The sequence below is a fragment of the Embiotoca jacksoni genome, unplaced genomic scaffold, assembly GCF_022577435.1.
Source record: "Embiotoca jacksoni isolate LCO1_2020_lvr unplaced genomic scaffold, fEmbJac1.0.p SCAF_10, whole genome shotgun sequence".
NCBI lineage: Eukaryota > Metazoa > Chordata > Actinopteri > Embiotocidae > Embiotoca > Embiotoca jacksoni.
Window position 1 is genome coordinate 15,427,818 of NW_027185230.1, and position 21,131 is coordinate 15,448,948.

The 21,131-nt window shown below is 43.4% G+C and overlaps 1 protein-coding gene across 11 annotated transcripts in view; it reads left to right on the top strand.

Annotated features, from left to right (window-relative positions):
- The first annotated feature begins 2,154 nt into the window (after positions 1 to 2,154).
- The window catches only part of rapgef1b (Rap guanine nucleotide exchange factor (GEF) 1b), a 37,270-nt gene continuing 18,293 nt past the window's right edge, over positions 2,155 to 21,131 (top strand). For all 11 annotated transcript variants that reach the window (XM_069169116.1, XM_069169151.1, XM_069169158.1 and 8 more), the window contains exons 1-4: positions 2,155 to 2,251; positions 18,509 to 18,654; positions 19,195 to 19,373; positions 20,918 to 21,074. In XM_069169116.1, the coding sequence (XP_069025217.1) occupies positions 2,170 to 2,251; positions 18,509 to 18,654; positions 19,195 to 19,373; positions 20,918 to 21,074 (564 nt within the window). In that variant the 5' untranslated portion in view covers positions 2,155 to 2,169. The remainder of the gene's footprint in view (positions 2,252 to 18,508; positions 18,655 to 19,194; positions 19,374 to 20,917; positions 21,075 to 21,131) is intronic.

A 21,131-nucleotide genomic window follows, 5' to 3' on the forward strand; every position in this document is an offset into this window, starting at 1 on the left:
AGTAGGAATCTTTGGCAACCTCACAATTTGATTGTGTTTCTTTGTGTCTCGATTTAATTCAGAATCGATTCCTGATTGAAAAACTATTCTCGACTGAGTAAAAGAAAAGGCCAAATGGCTGGAAAAGGATGGACCTTTATTTTGGCTCTCTCGCAGGTGCGCTGTGTACCAAACTATTGACTGTCCTTCGCCCGCTGAGCTGCACATCAAACATAACGGAGTATTCAGCTAACTGGATTTGAACAGGCTCAGTCTTACTATCAATGCAGGAAAAGCTTTGAGAGGTGTGAGTGCATGCTGGTTTTTATTTCTGTTATAATTATTTATATATTAATTTATATTTATATTATGAATACATGTTTTTTTCATCTACCCGTGTTATGCATGGATGTTGCGCACATGTTTACCACTGAACAAGATGTGTGTACTTTCATATTTCCATCTAAGAAACGTGTCTTGAGTTTTTTTTTATTTTTTATTTTTTTTTTATCTCTGCCTGACAAACCTTACTGCATGAAACACACAAGAAAACTTAAATAGAAAAAAAAAGCCTAAATTGAGACATTGTAAGTGTATTATTTCGATTTCTGTAACGTTTGCAGTTGCACAACTTGCGTGTGTTTATTTTCCCCATGGAGACAGTGGTTGTGACACAAGAGGTTTAGGCATGGGAGTATCACAGTGTTTTATAATTAGCTTGTGGACTCTTCTCTTACTGGACAGTCAATGGTAGTAACCAGCCACAGCGGAACTGATCTATCAGTCCCCCCCCCACCCCACCCAAACAGACACACCCACCCATGCATAGTGTGGGCGTGTGCACGTGTGCGTTTGCCTTTGAAAGGGTTTAGCTGTAATGCAGAGTTTGCTCTGGAGCATTCCTACAGTTAACACTGAAGTGTAAGTCATTTGGATGGCTTTGTGTTTGCTAAGTGGTTACTGCATTGCTTCAGACTGAGATATCTTCGTGTCTGAAGTGCAGAAATAGCAATCCCCGCATGCCTTAGTCACCAAAACTCTGAGCAAGAGCTAAAGTAGTCCCGATTACAAAAAAGGGTTCCCTGGACAATTAGGTCTACCCACACTGCTGATGAGTGATCCCACTCTAGCGCAGGGCAAGCTACGGGTCTCGGTTTGACATGCTGCAATTTTGAGGTTTGATGGCAGCAAGCATTTCACCCTCCCTCTACCACAGAATGAGAGGCTCGCTGTTCCCATATATGTTTAGCTGTGTTGTAATTAGATTTTTTTTTTTTTTTTTTTGCATGTGTGCCGTGCATGGGAAAGCAAAAAGAAGGAGGGAGTAGAGTTCAAGAAGAAAAAAGAACAGGGTGGAGATAGGTGGAGCACTGAGAGGAACTGAGTCTCTGCACAGAAAGAGAATCAGGTGGAGAAATGGATGGATTACACGGTGGATAATGACCGGACCGAAGCAATCGATGAGAAGTGGAAGATGTCTGTGAAAGCAATCGAGTCTTTTTGACATGAATATTTTCAAGGCTGATCCGCCTTCAGCATCTTCAACAACATCTTCCAAAGGAGCGAGAGACGGCAGTTAAGATTGTTTGCAGAGATCTCGTTTGTAATTCAATACGACTTCCATTTGCGGGTCATTTCTCTGCTTCCATCTGCGCTCTCGAGGCTTTTTTCTCAGAGGAGCTCTAAGATGATGCTTCACTGGAGCTCGCTGCTGTGTGCTGGCCTACATGCCAGAGAGCAGGTCATTTATTCCCGCAGGTGGCCGGCTCATACTCTTATGACTGTTGAATACATTCCCACTCCAGATAACTGTGGGTTGGACCCTCTCCAGGACCACTGATGACTGCTTAGCCTGCTTCACTCAGACGTCCCGTCCAGGATTATGTGATTCTTGTCCTTTTTCTTTTTTTTTTTACAAGAATACCTATTGAATAAACAATTTATTTGGAAAGGGCACACTGCTTTTCAGTTCCTCTTGTCTTCTCTCTGTGCTATTTGTGGATCTTTGCTCTAATGTGGCTGAGTCAAGTGAGGATGGTCATGAGCACCAGTTAGTTTATGACTAACTCTCAGCAGTGCTGTTGAGTGATAGCTGTAAAAATGCAAGCCTGACCGACGAGCCTCGGCATACAAAAAGAGTAATCATCCGCATCACCCGGACTAGTCGCTGTCTGGACTCAGGCCTCTTGGATGGGCAATATAAGCTGGAGGAGCCAGGCCTCCTCAGAGGACACAGACTCCTCTCTGCAGGGGGATCTAGATGAGGACGCAGGTAAAGACACTTCAATATACTCAGTAAGATCAGTGCTTCTACTGCTGTTGAATAAACAGGGTCTGGACACGAAAGAAGTAGGATTGTTGATGGAATGACGATGACAATAAAGAAGCTGGATATAGATTTTTTTTATATTTTGCATTTACTTTAAAAAAAACACCCAAAAAACAGGAATAAATTAAAATGTAAATGAACCTGAATGCAGTCTCTGAGCCCCCCCAAAATATTCTGAAAAGCATTGTTCTGTTTGACTTGCAGTACCTGGTTACAGAAGTTTCATCATATGCATTTATTCAACGGGTTTTTTTTCGTAAGTAAATGCCGAGTTGAATTGGGTTTTTTTTGTTTGTTTTTTTGAGGGGGGACGGGGAAGGGGGGGCGTGTTCTTCTTTGTTTAAAGCTGCTGTTTCCAGTTTCGGAGCTTTCATGTAAAATAGGCTCGCTGGCAGAACAAAATGCAGGGGGACATTCCTCACTGAGCTTTTTGTGTCGTGTGGCTTTATGGAAGGTGCTCATTTGCTCCCACTGAAGCTTTGGGTGGATCCAGCCCAGGGAGGCAGCGCCGCAGGGCTGCAGCCTTCCATCACTGGCTGCTTCTTCTTTGCCTCATCACCTCTAAAAATTTAGCACACAGAAGCCACAGCTGCTCTAAGCCTGGCGCATCAGGTGAGGATGTGCCACAGATGATGTGGCCTTAATCCTGTTTCACAACACAAAAGAAATCACAGTGGTTACACTTTAATCTTCGCATCTTGAATCCAAGCCGCCTGCCTCGCTTCGCCTTGCTAGCTAGTTTGTTGACCCACGTGTTGGAGGAGGAGGGAGGGGGGTAACTCTGCTTGATTTATTAATGGTCATCGTGAGCTCAGGCTAAACTGCATGAGCAGATCCACCCTGTGGAGCTTGGTAGCACATCGAGGCTCCATAATTAAGGTAGTTGAGTTCATCATTGTGTAATTACACAGTGCCGAGTGCCATAATACCTTGTTTTGAAAACACAGTCTTTGGTGTGCTCGGACTAATAAATCTGCGCATTTCAGCCCAGTAGGCAGTGAGAGTCCGTGTTTCTATGGGTGTGTGTGTGTCTTGTCTGTGTGCCCTGACCTGTGTAGCGGTGGTGACCCTCAGCAGGGATGGACCGAGTGAGCAATGGGTTTCAAACAGATGTACCGAATGGTTGCAGAAAGGAGGAGGTCTCGGTTCGGCCACTGACGAGTTGGTTATAGTGCAAGGACGCTGTCGATACTTTGCACTAATTAGTCTATTTAAACGTTTGGTTTGCCTGCTGAGGCTGTACTGGATCATCTGGAAAATAAATGACACGCATACCTTGATGTCTGAGATTCCACTTTCCAATTGCAAGGAAGCAGCTGACGCCAATCTGCAGATTAATATTGTTTTAAATTGCAACTAATTTAAGACGCAGCTGTGTTTGCTGTCTACTTCCTCATGCATAATGCCTATGAGCCCAATTTGCTGCTTTAAATCGCCTTCCTGGCCATGTGGTCGTTTTGATACTATATAAAGCGACCTCAGTCTAAGGGAAGAACCGCTACTGAAACTCCGAATGTGTCCTGTGACGTGTTTTCAGTTTTGAATGCAGTCATGTTTCAGATGAGATTTTTGTTTTTCTGATATTTCCATGAACTACTAGTTATTGTATATGGATATATGTAGTCATTTAAGACAATCTTGGCATTCCCCACTACACTTTAATACGGGTAGATTTGAATAAGGGAAATACGGCAGATTACATTTTATTTACGGCACTCCCTGACTTTATCGCAAATGTTAAAGATACACTATTGGCTACTGCTCAAAATGATGAAAATAAAAACCTGTCTTCATGCAATTTTGTAAACAGCAGAAGTAAAGAGAGCGGCGGTTAGAGAGACAGAAATAGAGAGCTTTATCAGTGTGACTGAAACCAACAATCTCAACGGCGAAAAATGTGGAGATCCAGTAAAAATCGTTTTATGTCAAGTTGTGTGTGTGTGTGTGTGTGTGTGTGTGTGTGTGTGTGTGTGTGTGTGTGTGTGTCAAATCATTGAGACCCCAGGGTGGCATGGCTGGGTCATGGAGCTGGCACACAATGAAGGGGATGTCCCGCAGTTGCTGCCAGTTTCCGACGCCAGTCTAAATCAGGAATGGACAGACAGAGAAGTTGACATTGCTCGCAAGCAAGTCGCCCTTGTTGTCGTGGCAGATGTGGGTGTGTTGTCTCTGTGTGTGGTATATTGTGAATTCTTTGGTTTGATATATCTTTTTTTTTTTTATTTTTTTTTTTAAATTTCCAGCATACCCAAACAGTAGAAGACACACTTCTACGCAGACACACACCATGTTTACTTTGTCGGTGACTGACCGAGCCTGTAGGCCCGTGGGCAGAGTGCACTCTGTGTGTGGTTGTGTCAGCCTTCACTGACCCACTTCCTCTTTGGATGTTTCTCCTCATACAACCTGAATGAGTGAATATGCTTTGAAAATAGCAATAAAACACACAACACTGCGGCTTTATGAGGTTCCAAGGAAGCTGTAAACTACTTTGCCAGAGTGAATTAACTTGGTTCCTGTAATCAGTGAACTTTGGTATGAGCAGGCTTCATTTAGTACACATGTTGGCCTTTTCCTGTTTATGTAGTTTATATGCCAGAATAAATAAATGAATTAAATCCTTTTCTTTTTAATCCTGAACTGACAGTACCAAATGTGACTAAAATCAGATTGAACAAGCACATGCTCAGACCCCTTCACATTGAGGATTCACATAGTTTTGAGCCAAAGCACAAACCTTTCATTGTTCAGTCGGTTAACTCAAGCAGATTCCTGCGTGCTTCAGTTGTTTGAGGAGCTCTCTTTAGCTTTATCTTATGTTGTTTCACTTAGAGCCGGCAGCGGAGCAGAAGACGTGCAAAGCATATCGCAAAAACCTCATCATCCCAAATGCTTCTTTTTAATAGACTTTTCTGTCGTGATGCGTTTTTAGTTACATCATGCACAGTCTGACATTTTCTTTATTAAAGCACAGAAGCAAGGCAACGATTGGATCTCTTTATAGTGCCAGATGTGCTTTGAAGGTCCCAACATATTGTTTTTGGGATTGCTTTGAGTATAAATGTAAATGCATGTTGAAGTCTTTTAAAATAGACTTTGTACGGCAATTATATTATCAGCATCCATCTCTTTTGTTCTGTATGACTGCTGCATTGTTTCTGCATTCAGAGGAAACCCAGAAGACAAAACATCAGGTGATCAATAAATCTCTGGAAGATGATACGCATCGATGTAGACACAACACTCATTTTGGCTACTGCACAATGGAATATCGTCACCATGCGTATATTTGAAAGACTCTTTTTTTTTCTTTTTGGAGTCCGTATCCTGAAAGATGCCCTAACACACAGTTTCATGTGGTAAGATGTCGTATCACAAAAGAAAATTACAATCTCATAGCTGTTTTACGTGATACTTTTCAAAAAAATGAATATATGACACCACAATATACTCGGTGATAGATCACTGTTTTGGACGACTACTATAAATATAGAGATTTTAAGTATACCTGTATTTGATTAAAAAAAAAAAATCTTTTAACACAGTTTTAACTACCAAAATGTTAATAATCAAACACTTTTGGGGACATTTTATATGAAATCAATTCAATTCATTGTTTTGTTTCTGCATGATAATTGGTTAAGTAAATGTTATTGATCACATTTAAACTGACACAGTTTAAACAGCCACTGCCTGATTTTAAACGGCTGTGTGGAGGTGAGTCTTTTCTTCGTGAGTGACTCTGGTCAGACGTGCCTGTAAAAAATTTTTTTTTTTTTTTAAATGACAGAATGCAAAGAGTTTGATGTATTTATTGTGAAGCATCTGTCTGTCAGTCTTGTGCGACGCAGCGTTTGTGCACAGTGTCAAGAGGATGACAAGCAGCCCACAGAACAGACAAGATGAGCTTTGTACGGCACTCTAATACGGGGAGAGTGGTACCACTCCTCACTGCTTGAGGCCATTTACTGTTGCCTGCGCTGCTCTGTCTCTCTGTATCGGTCTCTGTCTCCCACTCGGCTGTGAAGCGATTGGTTCTCTTGTGGCTGTTTGTGTGTAGGATCAGTCTCCTATCTCAAGTGCTTTATAGTGCCTGTTTGCTTCGTGCTCTCTTTGCCAAACAGCTGCCGTTCTCCGAGAACTCTGCATTCATCTCAGCAGATCACAGGTTTTTTTTTTTTTTAGCTGTCGCAGTGTCTCTGTTCTGCTGCTGGTTGATGTTAGAGATACTGACAAGCCGGGTATTTATAGCACTTTTGTGATTCTTTAGTCTATCGGTTTCACCCAAGGTGAACCTGCTGCCTGCCAGTCAGCCAGCTCTCGCTCTGCTCCAAGATTCGGTTCAGAAAGCGAGCTTTAAATGAAATGCTAAAAAATGCAGTAAACCGCCGTAGCCAGAAGGTCACCTGAAGGATCAGACTGCTTCGAGCGCGTTTATATTGGGTGCTTTTGTGGCGCAGTGAGCTTCTCTGTCTAGTGTGAGTGTGTCTGGCCTGTTTAAGTGAGGTAAGTTGTTATAAAGCGGAGCTGCAGAGGTACCTAGTCCAGCCCGCTCTTGACTGCGAAGTGGGAGCGGCTCTCCATGAGGGCGACCAGGGACAGGAAATCGTACCAGTGGCCTTGGCGTCAGTGGGGAAGGAACGGGAGTGGTACCCAGGATGGTGTGTACGTGTGTGTTGTGTGATTTCCCGCATTCAACACTTGACATCATGTGAGCTTGGCCTGCCCTCCACTGAAACTCTGGAAATGTGTGCCATTCTCCGTAGTCTCATCCTTTCCTCAGGTCTCACATCATGAGCCGTCCCTGCTTCGGATTCTGATACCTTGATTTCGATACCGGTTTCTTGACCAAAATTTTTTTTTTAATACCCTATTTTATAAAAGAGAAAAAGAAAACGACATTACACGTTTGAGTACAAATCTTTAGTGTACATGCAGTAATAGAAAGGAAGAGAATAACCCAGCTTGAATAAACGTCTCGCGTGTAAGCTATCGCGAAACATTATAATTTACCGACGTTCCCTAAACTGCTCGCATGCTGTTGGTCAACGGTTTGTCCATGACTCAACGATACGCAGTTTGATGTTGCGTAAGACACAGAAAAGCATCAGATCATCACTATTGAGAAGCTGGAATTTTCAGATGTTCGTCATTGTTGTCTGGAAAAAAATAACTCGTATACAGTACTATTTTAACATGTAGGAGATGTGAGTATTATTTGATGAAATCAGGTGAAATCTGTTTTGTTTTTTCTTTCCTCCCTGCACAGATACACTGAGGGGCTCTCAAGTTCATATAATTTGTATTTCTGGCAGCGACTGGATTTTTTTGCATGTAACTATTGTGATACGGTCTCACCTTTGGCCCTTCCCTCCTTCACTTTGTTGTTTACTCAACCCCTTCTGTCACCGTGTCACTCTGTGGCTTTCTCGTTTCTCTTTTCATTTTACAATTGTGGCATCAAAAGCTTCCAGCTCACGTGCCGGAGACTATGTTCTGTTTGTCGTCGATGCCATTGTAAACCTGGCCCCGAGGCGTCCCCGCTGCAACCTTTAGCTTGCGGTTGAACAGCTTAGAGAGACTCTTTGTTTCTGTCTGTGGATGTGAATGCTGGTACATTGTGTGTTTGTGTGTCTGTTGTACTTTGGACAATTGAGTGAACTTGACCTCGGGGCTCGCTCCATAGCTTTCAATACAACCCCAGTGACCTGCTTCTCCGACTGCTCCCGTTAACTAGTCTCATTAGCTCGCACAGCGTCCACTATTAAACCTCGACTCATCCAACTACTACTATGACTCTTACTATTACTACTGCTGCTGCCAGAGAGTGAGGATTATTTGAATACTCATACTAACTTAGCTGTCAGTCACAGCCTACAGCCAGAACAGTGATGTGATCCAGTAGCATATATAATTGAATGATAAACACATCACTGTTAACTTGTTTGCAATTACATAGACATCCTCATGTGAAAGAGGAGGGGGGGGCATCAAAAGCAGGGGAGTGGGTGAATTGATGTGTAATAAAACTAGCCTGGAGGTGGGGGTTAACACGGCAGCTGAGCCACCACAGGTACTTTGAATAAACACTTTTTTTCCCCCCCTCAAATCTGCATAGTGATGTGAAAATGTGGAGAAACGCTGTGGTCTTCACCGTCAGCACACACTTAACAAGAAAAGAGGAAGCGTGTGGGTTAATAACTATACCAGCAGGAATGAACCACTATCCGCAGCAGCCTTGGTACAAAGACACAGAGGGGCATACGGGAGGATAGATGGTGTTAACTGTGGACAGAGAGAGCTTTGGAAGATGGAGTTTTGTTGGCTTCATAGTCAAACACAGGACGCATTGAGGCTAGAGACTTGTAAATGTTTATGCCACCATACAATACACAGGCCTAATGGTCCCCACCCTCCTCTGACACCACTTTCAGGGCCACTGGCCTACGGGAGCGCCGTGTCAGTCGTACAGCATATGGATTTAAAATGCAGCCTGCTTCTTAATGAGATGAGTTTTATTCCAGTGAAAAATTGCTTAACGCGATGAGTTCCTGGAATAAGTCACTTTTGATTCATACGGTGAAAGTAAAGTCGCCCACTGAAAGGATAAACTTATTTGTAAGCTGTGAATGTGACTACAGGATGTCATATCGACTTCCTGTTTATAAATGTCAAAGTCTTGAAAAAAGTCCCGATCAGGAATTATTGTTTATTTCCGTAGCCCCACGCATCACTAGTTAACTACGTGTTTCTCAGTGTGATAAAAAAATTAAAAAAAACACGTGTTACAGTAAGAATTACAGCCTGACCGATTTAACAGCTGGTCGATTGTATTGGTCGATATTGACCTATAATGGATATGTCAGCGTCACTGTACATGTTGTCTCATACGCACTTATATAAACTATTTTTTAGAGAACACAATGCAGAAAAGAAATGCTTGAGGTAATTTAGAAATAGTCTTTATGAAAATTATTTTTTAATCAGTAGCTATTTAGAAATATTACATTGTCAGTGAAGTTTACTGTTGAAAAGCACTAATTTAATTTTGGACGATAAAGTTCACCGTTAAGCTGCAAAATATCCTACCTCCATTACATGCCTTTGTCATAAGTGTTTAATAACCACATTTATGCAGATATATTGATCACATTTTTTCAGTCCCCAATGTCAGTATCAGCACCAGAAATCCAGTATTGGTCGGGCTCTAATGCAAAAGCTATTTACGTATTGAAATGGATTATTCTGGAATTAAAGATCTCCTATCTGTAATATGAAAGTTATGTAAGCAGGTAAATATAGCCTCATATTACCTGGAACTGCTGTAATACTGAAGGAATTTGAGTTGTAATCTGAATTACTGTAATACTTAATATATTTTAAAAGCCTACTATTAACATCCATCCATCCATCCATGATCTATACCCGCTTTATCCTGAACAGGGTCACGGGGGGCTGGAGCCTATCCCGGCTCACATTGGGCGAAGGCAGGGTACACCCTGGACAGGTCGCCAGTCTATCTACTGTTAATATACGCTGCAATATATTTTTATGAGAATCGTAAAATGCGAAAAGTACCGAACGCCTCAGCAGAATTCCTTCTTATCATCCTGCGTCTGGTGATATTGCCTAACCACCCTTGTGTGGTACGAGGCCCGTGCAGACTATAAGTGACTGCCTTTAAACAAAAAGCACTGTGCTCGTGAACTCAATGACTCGTAGCATAGCAGCATTTTTCAGAGCTCCGTCCTGACCCACTACCCTGAATATCTGCACATCATCTGCCACATCTCATCTGCAAGCTGTGTAATTATGGAACCGTGCATAGTCTGTTCTAACCTCAGCCGCCTTGAGTCGAGGCGAAGCAGTGTATTTTAAACTGTGTTATGACTGTAACACTTAATGTGTGTTTCCCTTCACTGTTCTGCCTCAAACCCTGTTTTCCTGTTGTGGAGCTGCAGCGGCGTAACGTTGTGACTTTGTGTGCGTGTAAAAATACTCTTGCAAAACATCACCTTAAGCTACCGACTTATGTAGTACACGATACAGATCGTCGTCAGATCGCTGTGCAATGTTTCAAAGTCAGTCAATTTTCCTAAGTCGTGTCAACACAACACAACACACAAACAAACAGACGCAGGAATGTACGGTGTGTTGCCAGGTGATTAGGCTGGATTTAGTTTTTATTTGCCTCTACATGCTGCCTGTTGCTTATTATGTATTAATGCTACGTATTTTCATCCCCCGCTGATATTTCTAGTTTCAGTACACTTTGTACACCCCCGTTGTACACCAAAGTTTCAAATGTTGAAACTGATAAATTGTATTGTTTTATGAAAATATGTGCTTGTTTTAAATTTGATGACAGCAACATGTTATAAAGAAGTTGGGACAGGGGCATGTTTACCACTTTGTTGCATCTCTTCTTTTAACAACGCTCGGTAAACGCTTGGGAACTGAGGAGACCAGTTGTTGGAGTTTTGAAAGGGAAATGTCCCATTTTTTTGCCCGGCAACTATTTTGGAAACAGAGTTGTAGATTCTTCACACATTATTGAACGACGGTGCTTTTATGCGATTGTTTAATAAAGTGGAAATCGGATCACATTTGCATTTTGAAACATTATTCTTCCCCTCTTTTTCTAAAACCACAACTCCAATGTGACAAAATGGCGAGAAAGTGTTGGGGCGGTACTTTGGAAAATGTTTTTTTCTTTTTTTATCTCCAAGAGTGATCTAATGATTCATAAGGTTAATGACGTCTCTGTCACAGAGCAGTGGTTTCCGATTATAGATGTATTCTCAATCATCAGTCTGCTGTGTCTTCTTTGGTTAGAGCTGAGAAGCAGATGCTACACAAGCAGGGTGTTTTTTTGTGGGTTTTTTTTTACTGCCCTACTGTCATGTGTCACACAGGCTGAACGCAGATTGCCAAACACAATCTCCCTACGCAGTTATGGATCTGGTTTTCTGTTTCGTCACATGGATCCGTGTGATAGATCGCCTGTATTGTGTGGCCACGCTTTGTTACCCATGGTTGACCGGGCCGTCTGTTTCCATGCAACTCAGCACACGGAGCACCTCCATCACCACATTGATATTTGCTCCTGGGCAGTGACCCGTGGCTGGTGGGGCTGGTGTACCAGCCATTGACGTACTGAAGGGCATGTGTGTGTAACTTGTTAATAGTATGAAATGTTGGCTGCGGGGCATTTTGCAGAAGCAAAACCAAAGACTCGGATCAGCTCAAACAAGAAGTGAAAAGATCATAAAATGCTTTGAAACAAATGATGCGATAAAAGCATGGATATATAAAACGTGTGCTTGACAAACCCATCGGGGCTTTTGTATCTCCAATTTTGAGAAGTAATTATTTAAATGAGCTGCACGTGTGTCACTTGAAGTTTTCATTTAAATATAAATTAACTTTGAAAGTGTCTTGTCTGTCTTTCAGTTAGAAATTGGTTATAGTTGGTGATAATCCTTTTTGTGATTGTTGACATGCCAAAGTAATATTATTTACCCATTATGTTTATTTTGGACTTCAGACGTCAGTGGGATTTGAGTGACTGGAGAAATCCAGTATTTAGATGTGTCAGTTTGCTTTGATAATTGTATTGTCCATGTGGAGACCATCTCCCGTGTCTCATTTGCTCATTTGTTAAATGAAATACAATAGATCGTAAGTGGATTGAGCACTTAGCGTCTACCTTATCTCATTCACTCGCTCAGTAAGTGGACTGCATGTCCTCGGTCTCCATGTGGCTCGTTGTTGAACGGCAAGTTCAAACAGCTGGGAAAAAAACCCTATAAAACCCACCGTTGGACTTCTTCCCCCATTACTTCTCAAATCAGCTGTTAGCCAGGGCCAAGTTACCATACCGGACCTACCCCCCTCCCTCGCCTGCCACCCTTGGACAGCAGCTCAGCCTGCAACACACACACACACTCACACACAGCCTGGTGTATCCTATAGCGCTGCATGTTGATAACCGAGGACTTAAAGAGGATTCCTATTGAACACAACCCACAGGAAGAAACCCACTACAATGGAGAGAATAAATAATTCCCTAAGCGCTTCAATATTTTTCTGTTGAATTTTTCTCTTTCCTCTCCATGTTTTTTCTTGTCTGCTGATCATCTTGTGCGCCTCAGGCTGGCGTTCGCTGCTCTTGCTCCACAGCAGGTCTTGCCGGTAGAGATGTGATACTTGTCGCATCTCCTCCTTGTTGTTTTGATCCACAGTGTAGCAGACAGTAACTCACTCGCAATGCTGTCATCTTTACTGGCAAGTGAGGCCGCACTGCATGTGGAGTCGCATTCAAACAATGCACGAGGTGCTTACATGTATCCCCCCGGCAGGGTTTCTCTCATTTAAGTGTGCCAAAAATAAAGGTACTTTTTTTTTTTTTTTTTTTTTTATAAAGTAGAGTAACTATAGCTTAAAAGAGAAGTAGAATGAAAGTAAGTCTGTATCAGGCATACTTATGTTAATACAGTCGTTTTCACCGCATGTCTTTTCTTGTTTCTGTTCATGAATATATTTATGTTTTTCTATTAGTGTGAGAGCGAGGGAGAGACTTGTATTAGGTCTGCAGCCACATCTACTGTATCTGTGGGAAGAGGGTCAGTTTATTGTTTTAGTCCGCAGCATGGCTCCAGAAATGTCAATGTTAGTTCACTGACAATGGGATGCAGTGCCATGAAATTTGGTACAGAATAGATATCCATGAGGACCAATCCTCTTAACTTTGAGCCCTGACCCTCACCAGCGGGTCAAAGATTTCATTATTCAGTGAAATATCTCGGTATCTACTAAATGGGGCAAAATGTTGCATAAACATTCATGGCCCTCTCAGGATGCATTGAAATAACTCTGGTGATATTTGTTTTACCTGTCTTTGAGCACTATAAGTAGGTAAACTATTTGAATTGTCCAATTGTTTGTGCCCAAATGTGAACATGCTAACACTGAAATGCGTAGGTGAATCAACATTGTACTTGTTAAAAGCCTGTTAGCATGATCTTAGTGAGCATATTAGCATGCCGACCTCAGCATCTAAGTCAAATACTATTCTATTTTTAAACCCAGTTTTTGTAATGTTTACATAAAACAATAACACAGAAACCCTCATTCCTTTCTTATCGCTCACGTCGTGTCCGTCACTGATTCGTCAAGGCCCTATCTTGTGACCCACTTTCCAGAAGAAAACCAACTACATCAACTTTGACTGCCACATGTTTATTTAGCATGGATTACAAATTCCAGGTGTTGATGAGCTTGTTGTCCATGCTGGCAGCTGTTCTGCAGTTATAACGCTGCTGCTGGCTACAAGCGCAGGAGGCAAGCTGGAGTGAGTTACAACAATATCATCACCCAGTGGCGTTAGCCTCACATGGAGCGTCGACGTGGCAACGATCAGTTCTGCAACGGTGCTGAAACCATCGCGTGAGATTGGTTTTGATCTAGAATAGTGTTTTAAAATGAAAACATATTCGTGAGGACAAAGCGCATAAGTACAGCCTCCAAGACCAAAACCATATGCTCCCATTTACCTTTACTTTTATTGCAATTTAGAGCAGAGAATGCTTCACTGAGATATCATAATGCACATTGAAAATGATGGTTTACAATGCAATTATGATAAATCCAATATGCAGAATCTTGTGTGCACACACTTGCAGATTTTGTTTCCTGAGCAGTCGTCCATCAACACATTGTTCCTATATTTACTGTGGTGTCCTGCTTCGAGAGATGGACATAATTTTACCCATCTCTAGTTCTTCCCTCTTCAGCAGCTGGCACAATGACCCGTGTGACTCTTGTTGCAGGCTAAACAAGTCTGTAAACGCAACGCCAGCACACACTTTCACTGAGAAGGCCTGACGGCAGGAGTTCAGCCGCAGGTTGACAGCTGTGAGTGTAACCTTAAGCACAGCCTCCTCCTCCGTATCCATCCACCCTGTTTCCATCTTGTTCGGAGGGTGGAGGCCCGGCGAGGGGCCGACCAGCTGTCCCGTATAGATCACACCTGCACTGAACAAGAGCCACATCAATCTGCCAGCCTGTCAGCTCTTCAGTCAGACCTGGACAAACACATATGTCACCAGCCATCAGCTGTATTTACTGCCAACAACTGAGACCCTGTTTGTTCGTTCAGTCGTTTAAGTGCATTCCAGCGCAAATCATTTAAAGCAACTCGCATCGAATGGAAGGATCAAACCTTTGTTTCATAACTCGCGTGTTTTCACATTAACTGGATATATGCTGCCTTTCATCCATTTAACTATACTAGCTATATTTACATCAGAGAAATCAACTGTGTACTGCTCACAGAAACAGTCCTATAAATAGAAAAAGCACACATCCTGTTTAATAAGATGGAGTTTATTAGGAGGCAGCGTTTCAAAGACTTTGTTTTGTCATTTTGTCTGACAGCATCTCAAGAGTGTAATAGCTTTACTTTAGTTTGAACATAATCATAATTGTCTTGTGATTTATGTTGCATTTTGCATTTTTAAGGTAGGATTTTGGCAGTAGCACGAAAAACTTTGACGCCCCACTTAAGTGAGCTGTTAAGGAAAATCCCTGTTCGTGTTTACGCGAGTTAAGAGTTGTTGTTTTTTTCAGCGATGTTAAACATGCTGACATGCTGGATTGTGAGCCGGTGGGTAGACTGCTGTACGGTGAGTCTGTGCTGTGGTTTGGGAACCCTCCTTCCCCCCCCGGTTGTATTTCCAGGGAGAATACCAGATGTACCTGGACAGAAGCATCGCAACAGGGCAACCTGATTAAATGCAATGGTGCTCGGGCTCACAGTTGACTTGTCAAAATGAGAGCTGAAATATACACAAAATCAATTTTAAGTGCATTGCATCCTCTTAACACTTGTGTCTTTGCCAGAAGCACCCATACATTTTCACCCTCTTGAGAGTTTGCGTGTGTTTTTGTTTTCTTATTGTGTAGCGAAGTCTTCAGACGATTCAGCAGCTGGAAAGCTCCTGGGGATTCTGCTGTACCTCAAGAGTTGTGTGAGAACTCTCCCAGGCTTTGTTGGAAAGTCATTCCGACTGGAGTGTTTGTTTTAAACGTCCCTGAGGCCTGTCAGAGCAGCAAAGTGTCCGAGCGATTTTTAAATGCCTCCTGAAGATGTTTACTTGCTGAATCCTTCACTGTCTACTCTCAACAATCTGATTTCAGTGATTTCCTGCATTTTGTTTTCATTTTCTTCCACGTATCTGCAGACTTGGAATTTTGCTATCAACACCAAATTTAGAAAGATTAACAAACATGAACCATTTATCATATCATGCTTTGCCATTGTTTTATTGACAGGAATTGAAATATCAGAACTGAAACATCATCACACTGCTTTACAAGGGATGGTGAGTTTGCAGTGTAGCGGGAGACTCTGGGGGGTTGTTTGGATTCAGTTCTCCATGGGACTTGGAAGAAAAACCGAACCCTTCATGGAAGTGGAAACACCCTTGGTTTGTTTTTTTGTCTGCCAGACTCTACTGCTGTATTTTACGGCACAGAAGTTAGTATTAGGAAACAAGACAAAAATGTCATGATTTGTCAATCCTTGTTTTCCATCCTCTCTGTTTTCCTCCAAAAGAAGTTTTAGATAGTAAAAATCCAAAATATGAGCCATAAAGTATGAGTTAAAACGGTGTATAAAAACGATAAATGTCGTCACAGATATATTGAAGGGCGGGTTTTAGGACGTACACCAGTATAACTGCGTGTTGTGGCCGAGACAGCCGAAAAGAAAAATATTTTCAGTGTGAGGTTTCTTTCGCTCGCTCGCTCAGTCCATGACTAGTCAGATTCAAGTGTGAGAGACATTACAACCAATGACATCACCACCTCATAACTCTGGCCAGCAGCAGGCAGGAAGCAAGGGAGAGCAGGAGGGATGGCTGGAGGAGGAGAGGAGGGCGGACAGTGAGAGGCCTACATGACTATAACAGAGCACTTCACTGTATTCTCTCTCCCTCTCTGTTTCTCGTTGACTTTTTTTTCTTTCTTTCTTTCACGCTGTTCATTTATTTCTGTTGATGATGTCATTTTCATGCTGAGCCAAACTTCCAGTTCTCTGGAAAGAGGGGTGTAGGGGAGGGGGGGGGGGGGGGTTACTGTTCTCGGAACTGATGAGGAAGAGAGATGTTAGTGAAGGGAATAAGGGAGCAGAAGAGGATGCAGGGAATCAGCTCTGTGCATGCATGATAAACAGCTGAGCCGCAGGGACTCCGCTGGTGTCTGAGGGAACCAGCTGTATCGATCGTGGCGGTGACTTCATCGCGCTCATGTCACCGCTTCCCAACTCCGGGGCGCTGGCGCGCCGAGTTGCAGCTGTAAACTCGCACACACACTTAGTCCTTCTGGGCCTTGTTCAAGCTCGGGGATTGAGTGCGAGGGGGCCGGCGTGCTGTGATGTCAGCCACAGTCCTCACGCTGGTGCCAAGAATAAGAGGGCAACAAGGTCAAACAGACATCTGAGATCATCTGAGGCCAAATTCATGCGGAGGCTGTCATGCATTGAGAAGCATATGGACCGCTCGACACATGAAAGTTAAATCTTGCCAGCATAGCATCCTGGCTCGAGGCAAAACTGTCAAACACAGGTGTGTATAGCCTCAGGGTACAAAAATAAAAATAAATAAATCCTTTCACACTGTTAGCCCGGGTGATGCTTTTTCACACTGCAGCGTAGCCACAGGGGATGCTGTGCTTCTTCAGTGCACCTGAATACAGAGTATTGATCGAGACAGCTGTTGAGATGAGACGGTTGTCCTTTTCCTCAGGGTCTCCACTGTGCCGAGTCACTCGTCTGTCTCTCTGATAAACTCGAGCTCTTCAATCCGGCCCGGCTGACTAGATGCTGTTTTATTTCTTCACTCCTCTGACACTGTGAAAAGAAAAGCCACAAAAACACCACGAAGGCTGCTACTCAGTGCAGTTTTCCTTCTGTATTGACATTATTTGACTATTTTTATGACGACAGAGGGAACATATCTGTCGGAGCACAACATTGCCTGTCGTGCATTGATGATTGATTTGACCGATTTGGATTTGAAGAAGTAGGTCGAACGCAGATTAAAGGTGATGAACGGTCATGAGATTCGATTCCAGGAACTGTAGTTTTCCGAATCTGCTATGCAACATGGATAATTTACACTCATGCGTACAGAACAGTCAGTGTTGGTTCATATGTTGCACAACATTGAGATAAGATGAAGTGTAAAACAAGAGCCTGAGGAGTCATGCATGCCTCGTCTCATGCTCTCGCATCGGGAGGAAACACCTCTGGAAGCGCTCTCATCAACATTTTTAATGAGACACACGGCCGTCCTTGGCTGCCTCAGCGATCTTTGGCTTTTGCTCAGGGTAAGGGATGATGAGGATTAGGGGTGGAGGGAGAGAACAGTAGGGTGGATATGTGTGCGGTACGTTGATCGATGGTGCAGATGAAAGCGCCGCCCGGCTGGGCGCCTGCTTTTTGTGGCGTTTTCCCCGCTGTTGATCGCTATTCAGCATCCAGTGTTTTTCTTTAACGCTGATGGCAGTGGAATGCCAGATCTGAGGGGAGATTACAGCAGATAGAGGTGTAATTTTGTCGCTGATAAAACCCCACGCTTCCTGCCGGCTCCGACTGCTGTTATTAGTATTTATCTCCTGATTCAGTTTGTGCAGATGTTGGGGGGGGGGGCAAAGAGGTGAGGGGACACCGTGAGCGAGCAGTCAATTATCCCGGGATTAACAGAGTGGGGAACTCTTCTCTCCAGAGACACAACCAGCTCTCTGCACAGTGAACAAGTTGAATTCTGCTAAATTACTGAGCTATTATGAAGCCGCTCTCCATAATGTACCATAAAGCAATTTTCATCTCGGCACTAACTGGAGTATTTTGTTATAACCGCACTCATCTGCTCGGTCCTTGTCTCTCGCGCGCACACACACACACACACACACACACACACACACACACACACACACACACACACATCTGTTCCAATAAAGGGCTGCTGGAAGAGCCTGTCCAGCAGATTTATGGTGAAAACAAACAGTTTTCCGGTCTTTTAAGATTCCAGTATTGCGAGTTTGTGCCATCTGTTTACATCTCATTTCTATTCCCCTCTGAGAATCTGTCCTCCTCGACTGACCACTCGGCTTCCTCCGTGTCCCTTCTGTCCACAGAATCGCAACGGTCCCACTTGTCCACTTTCACCATGATACTAAAGGACAAGTTCCATTCTCCCAAGATCAAGAGGACTCCATCCAAGAAGGGCAAGCAGCTGCAGCCCGAGCCGGCAGCGAAGAGTACCGAGAAACCCGCTAACAAGGTGTGTGTGTGTGCGTGTGTGTGTATTGTGGGAAACCCACCTCTTTCCCACCTATTCCGTGTATTTGTTTGCCTATTTGTGAGACCATTGTTTTCCTGTCTGATGTTTCGTGCTGCCATATTTCCATTGTGTCTGTGTGTGTGTGCACGAGTTTCCCCGCTGGTTCCCACAGCCTCCCAGTCGCTGCGGTGGCTGGCTGAGCTACAGCAGGTGTCTCAACCTATAAAGATATGAATGGAACTGGGCCGTTTCCTGAATGAGCTCCTGCGCTCCCTCTTAAGGCTTTTGGTGTAATGAGTATATTCCCCCAGAAACCCTGCTGTGAAAGACAAGGGAAGCTGAAAGAACTCTTTAAGCACCAAGATCGCTCCAAGCTACATCACTTGATAGATGGTGCTTTTAAAGTGGAATAGTAGGTCCATAGTAGAGAGCCCAGACTGGTTTGACTGTCCAAATACTAAATGTTGTCCCAATTCTTTTTAAGTCATAAGTAGTCCAATGCTAACGTACTGTTTTGTGTGGTTGTTTTTCTTTTTCTAGAAGGTTAGTCGGCTGGAGGAGCATGAGAAGGAGGTGGTCAGTGCTCTGCGCTACTTCAAGACAATCGTGGACAAAATGGTGGTGGAGAAGAAGGTGCTGGAGATGCTTCCAGGCTCGGCCAGCAAGGTGCTCGAAGCCATCCTGCCTCTGGTTCAGGTGGAGGCGCGAATACAGCACAGGTGAGACACGTGTTTTTTTTTGTTTTTTTTTATAAAACTGCCATGCGTCACCTCGAGGTTTCCTGGATTTCATGGTTGAAGCCTTACAAATCACTTTAAACAATGTGTTACATTATCAGGATTGTTGCCTCTGAAAAACAGAAATTGATTTTACCTTTCAGATATATGATAGGAGGCGGTCTGTTTTACTTCCTCTCTGGTTTTAATGAACCTTTTCCTTGAAAGGAACTTTAGCTGTTGTTTTGCTGTCAGGACATGTTGGAACTTCTCTATTTGTGTCTTTGTGCCTTTCCCCATCCATCAGTACAGATGAAGGTAGGGAGGTCAGAGGTGACAGATTTTGTATCTTGCAATAGTGTGTTTAGAAGCAGTTGATGGATTGTTGCCGAAGCACTGAGAAGCAGCCTCGTCTGAGGACTTGCCCGCCGTCTCATGTAGTCAAATCCCACTAGATCGAAGTGGAGGTTTACTGTTTTGCTTTAACCTCCGGCTACATGCAGCAACTCTGTCCTCATTGCTACGAGCTACTTGTTTCACAACCTCAGCCCAGATGTTTTTTTTGGCAAATATGCAAAAGTAGATCAAGTAACTATTGTGTAAAAAAAAAAACCCGTGTTACTTTTTTTTAGAGAACAAAATGCTCCGTCCGTTGGCTAAACAAACACGGTGTACAAAGTTGTTGGATTGTTTGCTGTGATTTAAATCAATATTGGTCAGATATGTAGATCGGCAGTGGGAGTAACTCCTATACTTTGCACTGTGTGCTAATTAAAGTGCTTATTTGCCAAAAGGTTAGTGTATCAGACTCTAAAAAAAACCCTACAAACTAGTCATACTGACCGGGTACACAAAGCTGCCAGCTTTATTATAATCACGCTGCTTCTACCCAGCTCCAGTGTAACCCACAGCCCGTAGCTCTCCATCCCTCAGAGCCTTCTGCTAACCCCGATAGCTTCAGTTGTTACTTTGGGGCTAAGCCGTGCAGAGACAGTGGAAGGATATTCCAGCCCCGTGAATCGGCCGCGGCATGTTGGTACAGGCCTCTGCCACACCTTAGTGTTAGGTCTGAACGCTCCGTTCGCTACAGCGAGAAACAACACCCCGCTTCCCTGTGTGGTTATCTATTCTCCTGTCAGCACTAGCCAGCTTATTACAGCTCGTAGCCAGGCGTTCCTGCAGTTCCCTAACAAATGACTTTCAAATGTGTCATTTAATCGGTGGTAGATAGATAGGTGGAAATGTGTCATGTGTTCTTGTGATTTTTCTCACTTCCTGTCTAACATGTGCTTGTCCAAATTTTTTTTTTTTTTTTCCTTCACACCCCTCTGTTTTGTTGTCTTGAATCACCCTCCTGTCTGCACTTCTGGTTTCCACACCTCCTGGATATCATGTCCTTTTTAAAAAATAAAAAAAAAAAAAAAAAAATCTATACCATACAAAACATTTCTTTCTTTCCTTCCTGAATTCCTCTTTCCTTTTTATTCCATGGCTTTTGCCTCTGCTCTTCCCCTCACCCCAACCTCCATCTCACACCTTTTCAACAGTTCGGCGCTGTCTTCCTGCCATAGCCGCGTGTATCAGAGTCTGGCCAACCTGATCCGCTGGGCAGACCAGGTGATGCTGGATGGCATCGACTTGGAGGACAAAGAAAACGTGGCATCTGTCACCACCGTCATCAAAGCAGTGCTGGATGGAGTAAAGGTAGGCCCTTTGCTGATAGAGGAAATGTTGCGGTGTTGGCAGTGTCTTCCTGTGGTC